This window comes from Cryptomeria japonica, chromosome 6, assembly GCF_030272615.1.
Source record: "Cryptomeria japonica chromosome 6, Sugi_1.0, whole genome shotgun sequence".
NCBI lineage: Eukaryota > Viridiplantae > Streptophyta > Pinopsida > Cupressales > Cupressaceae > Cryptomeria > Cryptomeria japonica.
Genome location: NC_081410.1, coordinates 484951134 through 484965166, shown reverse-complemented (window position 1 = coordinate 484965166; position 14033 = coordinate 484951134). Strand labels below are relative to the sequence as shown.

The 14033-nt window shown below is 35.0% G+C and overlaps 1 protein-coding gene across 4 annotated transcripts; it reads left to right on the top strand.

Moving 5' to 3' along the window:
- Nucleotides 1–521: 521 nt before the first annotated feature.
- On the top strand, nt 522–11713 carry LOC131052773 (serine/threonine-protein kinase PBL34). Of its 4 annotated transcripts, none has more exons than XM_057987383.2 (6): nt 522–725; nt 2224–2561; nt 2701–2836; nt 8866–9002; nt 9097–9220; nt 10635–11713. In XM_057987383.2, exons 1-6 carry the CDS (start codon nt 527–529, stop codon nt 11183–11185), a joined length of 1485 nt encoding a protein of 494 aa, XP_057843366.2. In that variant the 5' UTR covers nt 522–526; the 3' UTR covers nt 11186–11713. The 4 variants fall into 4 exon arrangements, with proteins under 4 accessions (XP_057843366.2, XP_057843365.2, XP_057843364.2 ...); XM_057987382.2 differs by having other exon boundaries at nt 8863–9002; XM_057987381.2 differs by having other exon boundaries at nt 2203–2561.
- Nucleotides 11714–14033: the final 2320 nt, after the last annotated feature.

The window sequence follows — 14033 nt, the reverse complement described above, 5'->3', positions numbered from 1 at the left end:
AAATCCACCTGGGTTTCTGTCAGGCTGCATACAGTTCCACTGTCAGGAGCTGTGAATGGGACTCTTACAACAGAATCAAACAATTGTGCCGTGATTTTTGTGGGAGCAGCTGATAAAGATTGGTGGGAAGCCTGTGAAGGGATTTTTATTGCAGAATATCGACAGTGGTGTTTGTTTCAAGGAACAAAACCCTCCTGGTCTCTGTTTTTGGAGCACTTCAAGGTGCTGGACAGGGGACAGGGGGTTTGCAGATCAAAATATCCATTTGGGTATAAAACACAGGGGGTTCTTCGATCAGAAACCCGTTTGAGTATAAAGTACAGCGGGCTTATGCTTCGGAGAGAGTATTTGGGTTTTTTCGGTTTGTGTGTTTTGGTTTCAGGAAAACCGTTTGGGTTGCTAGATTCTTCATCTAGGACCTTCGAGGGCTGAGTTTGGAAGGGAAAAAATTGAAGTTGTGGCGATTTTGAGACGTCGAAATTTTGAGAGCCCTATGGGTGTGTAGGTGCATTAGTGGTAGGGGTTGATGGGACTGGGACCGGGTGTCGCACAGGTGGAGGCATGGGAGCAGGTGGGAGAGTCCAAGAGAGTTGGAAGCAGGAGAAAGAAGGATGAATCAGAGGCTAGAGGCTGCTGGCATGGTCTGAATTTTGGACTCATGGGCAGCTGTATCTCGTCTAGATCCAAAGTAGACAACTCAATCAGCAGCACTGTCATTCACTCTGGTAAGCGCCTCCTTAAAAACATGTTCTCAAATATTGGAAATTGGGTCATTTTCAGGCAAGTCCTAGCATCTTCTGTTTTGGTATTATATTTTGCAATACTATCTTTTGTAGCCATACGGTTGGTATTCAGAGAAATCAAGTAACTTATGCTGCCTTTGGTTGTATGATTATTTGTATAACGCTCTTTAAAAGATATGGGAGAATCTGTATTAGCAAGTTCATCACATAAGGAAAGACGCTGGAAAGTTCTCGTGTGCTCTCCTGTTTTGCCTAAACGAGGTTATAGGTTTTGAAGCTTGATAAACAAAGAAATCAGGCTTTATAGCTTTGCTCTATTATGTTTTTTTTGGTTGCTTTATGTTCAGGCAGATGTACAATTAGGTGGGGCGAATTCTCTGGCCTGGTATGCGTGGTTGAGACTTTTGGATTTTAACTGTCTCCATTACTCTGGCGATCTTCTGCAGTGATTAGATGAAATCCCCGTCTAACCCAGTCTTCGGAGAATTTTTCTGTAGCTAAGGTTTAAATTTGAACTTGATGTTTGAATCCCGAGTCTCACCAATTAAAGTTGAGTTAAGCATAGGTGGTTCGCAATACATATGTTCCTTCTGGTTCTTATGTCTACAGTTGAAACCCTTCGAGTTGTTTCAAGCAAATATATTTTGTAGATTTCATTTATTTATGTATAAAACTTTATTGAGCATAGTTTGTCTGATACGAGATCTCAGTTCATGAGGTATTCTAGATGTATTCTTGACCGGCATCTCTGAACTTTTGAATCCTTCTGTGTTCTTGTTAAACTGACTCTCATGGTTTTCATATTGCTTAGAAGTTCAGGATTCTCATGTTTCTGTAGCTTGTTATGGGGATATACTAACCTTTTATTTCTGCTTATCCATATATGGTGTCTCATACCTAATGAAACTTTAAAGGAAATCTGCATCATGAGTTATAGTATTTTGAATATATATAAACGCCTTCTATTTTGTTTGAATTCAATTCAAACTTCATTATATCCTTGGCTGCTTTTATGCGCGGTCTCGCTTTGAGCCTGAAATCTGTACTTAACTGCTTTGAGTAATCATTGTTCACAAGTTCCGTAAAGATCTATGCAGATACTTATTCTTTGTAACTTTTTCATTTATACTGTTTTGATGAAACATGTAGCTGTCCTGTTTCTTCTATATGGTTATACAGTCTGATGTTTGTGTAAATTAGGTACTACGGCCATGTGACATGTATTCTTTTGCATTCCTTGTTGTCTTGTTAATTTTGTTTTGTGCATAAGCAGTTTTTATATGTTATTGCTGTGATCACATTTGAAATGGAGTTTTCTAATGCAGGATTAAATTACAACAAACAATGAAAAGTGACTGTCTCTTTTTAATTTATATGGCTTCACAAATAATCTATTAAAGTATAGCAATTCTTATGGGAACTATCTTATTGCTGATTTTTTAGGATTGTTTACTGACAGATGGTATAACTGGTATTGCAGCTGAGACTAAATCTCCAAATGACAGTAGCAAAGAGCCACCTGCTGCTCAGATAGTGTCTTCCACAAGCACGAGTAATACAGAAAGCAATCCATCTACTCCTAAAGTAGGTGATGATCTGAAAATTTCATCCCAGTTGCGGAAATTCACGTTCAATGAATTAAAATCTGCTACTAGAAACTTTAGACCAGAAAGTCTTCTTGGTGAAGGTGGATTTGGCTGTGTTTTCAAAGGCTGGATAGAAGAGAATGGTACTGCTCCTGTCAAGCCTGGAACAGGTCTCACAGTGGCAGTAAAAACGCTTAACCATGATGGGCTACAGGGTCACAAAGAATGGCTGGTATGAGCTTTGTTCGAGGATGAAATGGTTCAGAATGCATTCATTGAAGTTGATTAAGCACATAAATTTTCAGTCTTATACTTGTAGGCTTGTAGCTTCATACGAATGGAAAATCTGATTTTCTTAATTTAATGTACAGGCAGAAGTTAACTTTCTTGGTGACCTTGTCCATCCCAATCTGGTCAAACTTATTGGGTATTGCATAGAAGATGATCAGAGGTTGCTTGTGTATGAATTTATGCCCCGAGGCAGTTTGGAAAATCATCTCTTTAGAAGTAAGTAATATAGTTTTCCGTAATTTCAATGTTAACATGTTGGGTTTAGGTGAAATTATGTACCTTATAATTGAATTGTTGGCACCCTCCTAATTTGGATTTTTTTGTTTGAAATTATGGAGCATCAAATCTGCAAGATGAGAGTTCATTTTGATTATTTTGTGTACGAAGAATAAAACCGGGGTTACACGATTCACATCCTTGTGCCCTCATCTTCACTAAATGAATGTTTACCTAGATATACAAACGAAAATATTTTTGTTTAATAACAATGTCTAGATATTTGTCTTACATTGTTGACGTTGCTCGTAGACAATTCAACCGTGGGGTGGTTGAAGCAATATTCATATTCACTTAGGTCTGGAATTTGCTGAAAATGCCACCCTGAATGTTTTTTGGTCCATGTCATCAAACTATATTACTAACCAAGTTCACCTAACACTCAGATCTGATATTTGTTGAAAATGCCAGTCGGAAGGTTTTTTCATCCACATCATCAATTCATTACATACTTGAGAAAAACACATATATCAGAAGTAGAAATTCTTTGATGAATATTTAAAATGAGTTAGCATCAAAAGTTAAAATTGGAGTTATATGGGTCTGTGCTAGTACCTAATACACTTAGAATGTCTGATAAAATGAGTTCAGGAAAGAAGAAGTTCCAAAGGTGTATGTTGAACATATATTTACACTCTTTATCAAATTATTAAAAATGATATGATTCTATTTTCTATAAATAGTTAGTATGCCTTTGATACTGCTTTCAGCTTTTAATGTTGGCTTTTACTTGTTTTATAGGTGTACTTGGTTGTATAACTATAAATTAGAGCACTAACATATTATCTAAAAATTCTTAACTTTTTCGTTTTCTTCTATCAAGACTGTAATGAAAGTCAACTGAGCAATACATGATTGTTAGAAGATCTATACCTGTCATGATGTTTGGACCAGATATTCTAAGAAAGTGTGTGACTAGGATTGGCCTTTTCCCCTAATATGAAAGCATGTAGGCTCTACTGTCATATTGTGGCTTCTTGTCTGCATTCTCATGAAGTCAAATTCTTGGTTGGTTTTAAGGACACGAGTAAAAAAGTCAATTTTCTAGGCTCTAAAATATTTGCATTCACTGTGTTTCTTTTAAATTATTATCATTAAATATCCAAATTAATCTTATAGCTTTTTGTATAAATGGAAAATATTCTTCTAATGCATAGATCACTCTTTGTATAATCTTCCATACTACCATCTTCATTTAATATATACACTATCAGCCCCTATGTACAACAACCTTGATGAAATTAAATATTATGTAACAACTTATATGGTGACACTCTCGGATATTAAAAAATGGTCACAATATCAGCATTGGCAGAATCATCATATTCATCTATTTTGGTTTTATCTGAAAGGTGGTTCCTGATAATTTGAAGTTATAATTTGGGCTCGTATGCCCATGTTAACCAAGCATGCATTCTGTGCCCCCTTCATCCTCAGGATCTGGGGGAAATTTTTGGGATGCCATTATTTTACTAGCACAAAAGAAAAAAATAAATTACTAAATTTTAAACATTAACTGTATTTGTTTATGGTTATCATCAAGTAACCAAATGATTTTTCTGACTTTTTGAATTTAATGATATTTATATTTATTTTTGTAAAACATTATATGAAGCAAGAGACTGTCTGTCAAGGCTGCCAGCATCTTCTGCCATTCCCAAAATTTGGGTATTTCTCTCTCTACACATTCTTCTGCACCTGTATCTCTGGATCCTGGAAACTTGGGGTCTGGGAAACATGGCCTTGGTCGCTAATGAAAATTTGTGATGGGAGAAAGGAACTTGTATGCATGGGGATACTTATGCTTCAGAAAATAAGTTGTTTTGGTTTCTTATCGAGGATACAGTTTGGTTATAGCATCCTTTATTTCTGTTTCCACCCAAGTGTTTTAGGAAGTCTATTTTGAGGATTATGGATCCCTCTTTGTACCTGGCATATGTATGAAGAATATATATACTTATTTGGTTTGGTAGTCACTGCCTTTGTGTTCTGCTTGGTAGACAGTTCAAAGTTAAAAACATGGTACTTAGACTTGAGAATAAAATTTGAGTTGAACCAAGTTTGTTTGACTTCTGATTTACATTGCAAGGGGCCAAGACTTATCAATATTATCAGTTTTTGCTAAGTTTCAGCAAGGCTACAATTTGAATTCAAAATCGGTAATCAAGGAAAAAAAGGAATTCGGGGACCCTGAAAATTAAACAATGTCATAAAATTCAAAGGATCAAAGTGCAGGTTGTTTCTGGGAAGAATGATGCATGGGCAAGCAGATAAAATTCAACTAAGATGTTTATAAATGGGCATTAAATTGTTAATCCTACATTTTTTGATTATTGATAAAATAATTCATTCACCAAAAATGCATTTGCAGTCAATCTTCTCTCTCATATCCAATAAACTTGGTAGACAAGGTAAATCGCCTGGCAATTCTATTTTATTTGCTTCTCTACAATGAACAGTTATGCCTGTTAAAAATTGCTGGGTCAAGGGCATCACATGCCCCATCTTTTTTCAATGAAGAAAATTTTGAAAGAAAAATTCCTTTCAGTCTGAGGCTGAGAATGTCTATAACTTTATTGTTTTAGGTTATTTAAATCCAGGATCTTCATCACCCATGCCTCTTTCTATCATATTGTGAGACTTGTTTGTTTTTAAAATCATGATTAGGTACCTTGTATTGCTTCCTCCTAAAATACTGTTAAGTGTGTGAGTATGCCCCCAGTGATTTGTGTCCACATATTCGTTATCCATTTTGCTTGCTACTGACTCCTTGATTCAATATCCCTCATTACAAGTAACTGGTCATTTATAGTACACTAGTGAAATGTATAATGTATTAAATGCTACATTTTCCAAAAATGTATGATTGCAGAAGACATGCTAAAGAGATGAGCAAAATATGATATCCAAGAAAAAAGCATTTGCAACAGAAAAGCCCTGTGACTTGGTAGGTTTGACTGGTGCCAGGTAGTAGAATTGGTACTGCAATTGAAGATTTCACTTACAACCAATCTTTGGATGTTTAACCAAGATTTCACCTCATTATTTAGGAGTTTATGAGACAAAGTTAGATACTTGTCAATCTCTTTTACGTTTTGCTATATTTAGTTGTGAAGAACACTTTCTTCAACTTAAAAGTTAATCCATCTTCATAACAAAAGAATTCAACTCTAGTAATCTTTTCATGCTCTAATTTCTTTTGATTTGTTGATTTATGGAATACAATTTATGCAACAAACGCCATACTTGCTGGGATGTTATGCATACAACAATAATTTCCACTTGGCATTATATTAGAAGGTATATATTGTGTTGTACATTTCAATGAATCGATCTCATACATGCTATGCTCCTCCAAGTTTTCGGGACGGGGATGATGAGATGTGTTTCTGGTATAGGGGTTTTTTGGCCATTTTTTAGGGGATGGCAATTAAAGAAAAAGGAAATTTTAAAAATATAAGGAAATTTCAAATACTCATATCATAACTTTGATGAAACATTCATCATATACATTATAGAACCTTTGTTAGCATGGGTAATTGAATAGGAATTATGATGTTCTTTATACATACATATGAGCATGAGTTTATAAAGATATGACCTTGACTTGTGTGTATATTCAAGCTAGGGATTTATTGTAAAAGTTTTCTTGAAGCCTTAAGACTGCATGTTTTGTTGTCAAACTCATTAACAAAGAGGAACAACTAAGTCAAAAGATAACTGGTTATGTTCCAATTCGACTTTAGATGGGATTGTTGTATGAGTTGACTATGCAAATACATTTTTGCATTATGAAAATGACATCTCCTACCAACTTTGACTTATCTCGTATTCAATGGTTTAGTGACTGTAGCATGCAGACTTTGTCTATGACACTCCTTGTGTACTAAACAAGTAGTCTGATGTATGAAACAAGATAATCCTTGCTTTTTGCTTTGATTGTGAAGATGTAGAGATTTGCAACAGGGGATATATAGTTTGTAGATTTTTGTGATCATGATTCATCATTGGTCTATTACCTGGTTAGACTTATAGTTTGATAGGGGTTTGGGGGCAATGCCCCCAATAGGGTCAAGGTGCAGTGCCCCTTGTGGGAATTAGCAGGCAGCAGGGTTGGGCAGCACCCCTTGTGGGGTTCAAGGGAAGCGCCTGTGGCACGTTCCCTATCATGATGTAGGGTGGCGTTAAAGGTGGAAGCCCCCGCCACCAAGCTCATATTAACACTGTCAAAACCACACAGACCTTCATGGTGAACACCATTTTCATATTTTTTTGTATATCCTCGATGGGCATGTCATAAATCAAACAAGTATTGAAAGGTTGTACATTTTTTTCAAAAGTAACTAAAATGTCCCTAACCATCCTTGAGACAGATAGGGGACATTTGAATGTCTCTCTGTTGTCCTAGATTTTGACAAAAAAGGGGATGAGGGGATGTTTCCTTCATCCCCACATCCCTGAAATGCCCCCTATAGGGGACATGGGTAAAAGGGTAGGGGACAGAACACTGGATACATGTGATCAAGCACAAGAAAAAACATTATACTCTTGTATGTTGTAAGAATTGTTGGAGATGACATCGCATATTTTAATATCTGATTCGACTTTTTAGCTTGGAGTATCCATTATAATATAAATATGCCCACGGGGTTGAATGATGCTTGATGATGTTTCCTTCTAATGTCTCCTGTTGCAATGCATAGCTTAGGTCATACAATTCTATCAGGTAAGGCTCCTTTTGACATTGCCAAGTGGACTCTATCATAGGAGCAAAACAAATTCTTGGGAATGAATATTTTTCAAGAATTTTGATTTATTTGGAAAAAAACAGAATAGTGTTAGGGCTTTTGAAAGAAACGACAAATAAGTAGCGCTAGGATTGAAAAAAAGAAAAAAATGTCAAAGTAAAAAAATTGTCAAAAAACCAGATGAAATTGCAAGTAAAATCTAAACCCTGCTATTTATGGGCTATTTAATTGCAAAAAAATCCAATTTACTTGCTGAAAAAACTGACACACTGTTTATCTGAAAAATCATGGTCAATCCCTGTAAAAGAATTGTCAAACTGGCTTATCAGCAATTGATTGGTTATAAATAATACTATGCTCATTGTAGCTTTGAGAACTGAATTGATGACAGTAAAGTTTAATAAGAGGCTTCAATATGATTGCTTCAATAATTTAGTAAGTTATGTTACTGATTTCTGTTTTTTCAAATTTAAATGATCTAAACTTCAAAATTAAGCATGATAGCTGTAAGCAATGATGCCTCTAAAAACACCACCGATTAGGGGATGTGAATACATCCGTTGTTATTTGATATGTTACAAGACATAAATTTAGTAAAATGAAAAGCTTAAGTTACAGTAAGAAATTTGAAAAAGTGATAGAAGGTTTGTTTTTTCCAATCTCTAGTCTTGGCACCTTTGACTTTCTGGTAAATATGTGCAAGTAAATTCTGTTATAAGACAAGCTTGATTCTTGACATTGCTCATTCTTTCTGTAGACTGTATTTGTACATTAGTGGCAATTTTTACCAGCCTTACGTTCTCGTTGTATTTGAATTTTAATTAGCATTGTCACCTTTTTTTAAACACTCTCCTATCATACTTTCTTAGACAGTAACTTCCAAGCAACACATTTATTGACTACATTTTGTACATTCAAATGTCATCACATCTTTCAGGAATTCAAATAATCACATCTATGTGGGATATTTATATCCAGAAAAATAGGTTGTTATGTATTTTGAAAATATATGGAACAACTTTTGCAGATAAAACAAATTTTGTACATTTATTAACTACATTTTGTACATTCAAATGTCATCACATCTTTCAGGAATTCAAATAATCACATCTGTGTGGGATTTTTATATCCGGAGAAATAGGTTGTTATGTATTTTGAAAATATATGAAAACTTTTGTAGATGTTTATTGTAGTTTGGTCTTACCATTGTGCATGCAGAAGGGTCCCTGCCTCTTCCGTGGTCTATCAGGATGAAAATTGCATTGGGTGCAGCTAAGGGCCTTGGATTTCTTCATGAAGGAGCTGAAAGGCCTGTGATTTATCGAGATTTTAAGACATCTAACATTCTGTTGGATTCGGTAGGCACCTAAATCACTAGAAACTGGAAAATTTTGATAATTGAATTTTTATAATATATGCCTGCTTAACTGAGAGGTAATGCATTTTTCTTAGGAATACAATGCAAAGCTTTCTGACTTCGGACTAGCAAAAGATGGACCTGAAGGAGACAAAACTCATGTATCCACTCGAGTCATGGGAACTTATGGCTATGCTGCCCCAGAGTATGTGATGACTGGTGAGCATTCAAAATGATTTTTACATTTTTTATAGTCTTTGACAATTGATCAGCTCAGATGACAGTCATAGAATATTATATCCTTGTAATTGATTGATTTCTCACTTTGGGGAGTTCTGTGGATGCATTCTGTTGAGGGTGAGAGGTGGATACTTTCAATGTTATGGACAAACTAGTTAAGGTTAAAGCATCGATTTCACCAATCAATCAGTTTAAATCATCTTAAATTCCAGTCAAATATATCTGTTGACACTGTTAATTCTGACCATTTCAAGTGCCAGTAGTATTTCATAGTTAGGTCGCATGTATGTTTTGATTGCTGAAAGTAACTTATTTTCATTTGCCTTAAAAATGCTGTAGCATGAATGTGCCTTCTTAAATACATAGTCACCAGGAGAATGTTACTGCTATGGTTACAGGGGATTGGCACTGGTCCGAGTATGCCATTTTGTGGGAGAATGGGGGACAGGTAGTTGGAGACAGCAAGTATAAAAAATATTTACATGTTTAAATTTAGAAAAAATACACTGGCTATATAACTTGAAAAAATGTGAAATGCTTAAAAATAAATTTAAAAAACTAATATTTTAAAGTAGTGAGATAAATGTCAATCAAAACAAAGGTTATTTTTTTAATCAATATCATGACATAAATAGTTAAATTTCAAACTTCAATCACTTAGAGAGCAGATGAGAACTGGGATGGGAATACTGTTATTTTAAAACATGAGATTGGTGTACTCAGAGATGGCTACAAATTTTTGGTGCACAAACACATCATAATCTTTTTTATTTTCTCTTCTGAGTGGTACCTCACTGGGCTTTGGTAAGAGAAATTTCTGCTAGAAAAAATATGTAGTTTCTCATGCAAAAGATAGAAAATTATAAGTTATAGTTTATTTCTCCAATTTCTTTAGCTTTTGTGAACCAAATAGCAGGACTTGAAAATAACCAATGTGCTTTATACGATGTATAATCAACTTTAATAGGATGTTTGCCAATTTCCAAGGGAAATTCCTAGGAAACATTTAGAGATGTGAAGAAACTTCATCTGAAATCCCCTGACATCTGGAGACATCCCCATATGTGTCTCTGAGATGGTGATGCACCTCCAATATGGAGACCAGTAAACTACCAATGTATCTATACTATATCCTGTTATTATGTAGTTGTTTGAAAGGTCTTTTCTTCAATTGGAAGGCTTAGCCTCATAGATGCACATAATGCATAGTGTGACGAACTGGCAATACATGCTGAAGTTGCATTGATTATTTCTTTTTGCATTTGTTTATTTGAGGTTCTCTTTAATTTAAAGCTAGCTTTTTACAAAATGCTAGGCTTTATGATATTTACCTTTCATAGATAGTAATTCCAAGTTACCAAACAATGTTTACCATTGTGATCTCTGGCTTCAGGGCATTTGACATCAAGGAGTGATGTCTATAGCTTTGGTGTTGTTCTTCTTGAAATGTTAACTGGCCGAAGATCTATGGACAAGAACAGGCCTAGTGGAGAGCACAATCTGGTGGAATGGGCTCGTCCTTATCTTGGAGAGAAAAGAAGGTTGTATCGTCTTATAGATCCTCGTTTGGAGGGACAGTTTTCCATAAAGGGGGCTCAAAAAGCTGCCCAGTTGGCTCACCACTGCCTTAGTCGAGATCCTAAAGCCAGGCCTTTAATGAGTGAGGTTGTTGAGCTTCTCAGACCATTGTTGAATTTAAAGGACATGGCTAGCTCATCCTTTCATTATCAAGCTTTACAAGCAGAACGTTCAGGTCGTCAACAGCAATTGGCAAATGGAAATGGTCAGTTGAAGAATGGGGCAAATGGAAATGGTCAGTTGAAGAATGTGGTAAATGGAAATGGGCATTTAGCATCCAAGAATGGACATCTGCGAGTCATTGTTAATGGTCCACAAGCATCACCATATCGCCAATCTCCCAAGTTAAATGGTAAAAACTCATAGGTGATCGTATTTCTCTTTCATCATTCCTTCCTTCTTAAATTTGTACAATTTAACTAAAGTTGACGAGTTTCAGACCTTCGCAACCTACCAAAGGGAAAGCAGTGTGAACTTAAGTGTGGGTGTGTTATCTTTGTATGGCTTGAACTTAAGAGGCCATTTCTGGACGTCCTTGTAGAGTAAGTTCAGCACGTCTGAAAAATTAATGCTAAATGCTCTGACATTGTATGACATTGCAAGTCCAACCGACAGATCAAAGCAGGGGGTAATGTTAGACAAGCTGCTACGGCTGTGTTTATATGAAAGTAGCAAAAAGTAACTTTGAAAATCTGCTTTGGTAAGGAAATAATGTTGTCTGGAGTTGGAGCATTTTCTCATAACTAAAAGTTTCATTTCTATTACTAACAAAAGATATGCATCAACTCTGTAATTGAATGTATTTGGAAGCTTTATTAGACACCTTATTGGTGCAAAGATTTTCATGATTCCACTTTTTCTATGCCAATCTGATTAGTCTGAATTTTGCTTTTAGGCATGCTGTTACTTCTATTACTTCTGACAATATTTGTCTATAGGATGACAGCGGAAGTAGATTATTTTTAAAATTTAGTTGGGACACTTAAAATCTTGGAAGATATGTTGTGTTATTCTTCTACCATGTATCAATTGGTGAATCTAGAAATGTGTTTTTAGTAGTTATAATTAATTGACTCTTGAAGGCTCATAGACGCTCAGGGAACTCTTACATATTCTATTTCATCGGTCCAGTTTCTTGGTGTTGAAACTTGTCGTTTGCATGGTAAGTTGCCTTCCTATCACTAGCCTGGAGATCAAAGGACTAATCTAGATTATGGTTGTCAACTTATCTACAGTTCACATTCTTCAATTCAAAGATACTTTAGTTGTTTGCTCCATAATTATGTGGTAATGATCAGTCATGTGACAATGGTTCAGTTACTCCTTATAGGTCTCTCTAATGAAGACAACTGTTTCTTGTTGTAGGAAAAGGATAATTTAGTAATTTAGTAATTTACTTCATAAGTCGGTGGTAATAATTCAGTCCATAACTAATGCTAATTTAGTAATTTACTCCACAAGTCAGTGGTAATAATTCAGTCACCGTTAATGATTCAGTTATTCCTTATAGGTGTCTGTAATAAAGACTGACGTTTCTTCTTGTAGGGAAAATGGTTAGTGTGGGGTTTATTTGGAGTGAGTGATAGAGATTTTCAATAGACTTGGTGCAAATCGAATTCGTGTCACTGGAGTTTGTATGTCAGCTGGATGAGAAATTGAACTTCAACTCAGGCGGTGAGATCTTGATAGTGCAAGTTGATGAATGAATATGAATGAATCCCAATTAGAAAGAATGAATATCAAAGAGGACTGAAACCGACAGTGTAGCATTAACATGTAGAAAGCTTTTCAAACATTGTTAGCCATGAGAGAATGACAACTTTAACCAATATATGATTCTAGACGAAATTTACTTTTAAAAGGTCTACAAATCATGTGTTGAGAGGCATACATTTTGTTTTGTTGCTTAAATAACACAATGACCGAGCAAATGCATCACTACTTTAGACAGGAACAAAATATTTACAAATACTATTTTGAATCAAAACAAACTCATTAAATAAGTTGCCGTTGGGATAAGGAGAAAACTTGAAGCAAACCTAAATGTAAAGCTTCTTGTCTAGCTTATGGTCGAGCAAGAGACCAATCTGGTATGACCCCCATTATGCAATCATTTTGTAAGGGGATTGTTTTTTTCACTTTAATGTATTGCCAATGGTGCTAGCCAAAAAAGCTAGTGTAGTGGAGTTTGTAGAGCGTGTATTAATCTCTAGCTTATTTAGTAAGTTAAAGACACCCATAGTGATTCATAAATATTCCCAAAACATCCAGATAACAGTTTGGACAGATTTATGAAGACTACTGAAAATTTATCTCTACTATTTCTTTTGACTAAACATTTTTTAGGCTTTTTAAAATGGAATTTGGCATTGCCACTGTTGAAGCTTGTTTTTGCTTTGGTCTATCTCAGTTTGATTAGTTACATAAACTAAGCTTTTTCACATATATGAACGTCCATGTGTAAGGGGATAGGAGCTTCGACCTCCATAAATAGGGACAACAAATTGATTAATTCCAACAATATTTTCTAGTTATTTAATAAATTTGTGTTTATTTTATTTTTCATTTCAATCTTTTAAATGCATAGGTCGTTGACTAGTGATACTTTTCGGTTCTCACCAAAAAACCTAATCACCATTTTTAATGAGTTATTAATTTCCTACATTGAAAATCATATAAAGGCTTAATTTGAAGCAAGCAATTAATTAAAGTAGAAGGCTATATTTTTCTTAATTAAAGTAGAAGGCTATATTTTTCTTAAGAAAGTTTGTCATTGCATGGAAGTTTATAATCAAAATAAAAATATACTTTGTTTAGTGATTCAATAATTTCGAATCTTCGAATCTTCTGTTGTTTGAGTTTTGTTCAATCATTGCTTGTAATACATTAACTTTTTCAAACTAGTGTATCATCTTTGAATTATTGACTTAATTACATATTCCCTCTTGTAAGCACACCTTTAAATATATGGTTAGGTAGAATCATGGGTTGAAGACGTGATACATCAAATTATCCACTTGATATCTACAAATAATCACAAACGAGCTGTTAATTCCTTGGATCCATTCAAGGTTTGATAGATGCAGCTCTTAAGATTAGAGATGATGGGCTAATTCATGTAGATGCTGCAAATGCTCTCAAGATGATGCGATCTTCCTTCAAGGTTGATTGCTCCACTTTGAAGGAAGATTGCTCCACTTTTTTTTATGGGAAA

What these genes read in the sequence shown, in the direction of transcription:
- LOC131052773 (XM_057987380.2), top strand. Translation starts at nt 527, where the DNA reads ATGGGACTGGGACCGGGTGTCGCACAGGTGGAGGCATGGGAGCAGGTG. An exon ending in AGGGTCACAAAGAATGGCTG is followed by an intron (nt 2,562 to 2,700) that starts GTATGAGCTTTG and finishes TTTAATGTACAG; the next exon opens with GCAGAAGTTAACTTTCTTGG. An exon ending in GGAAAATCATCTCTTTAGAA is followed by an intron (nt 2,837 to 8,862) that starts GTAAGTAATATA and finishes TTGTGCATGCAG; the next exon opens with AAGGGTCCCTGCCTCTTCCG.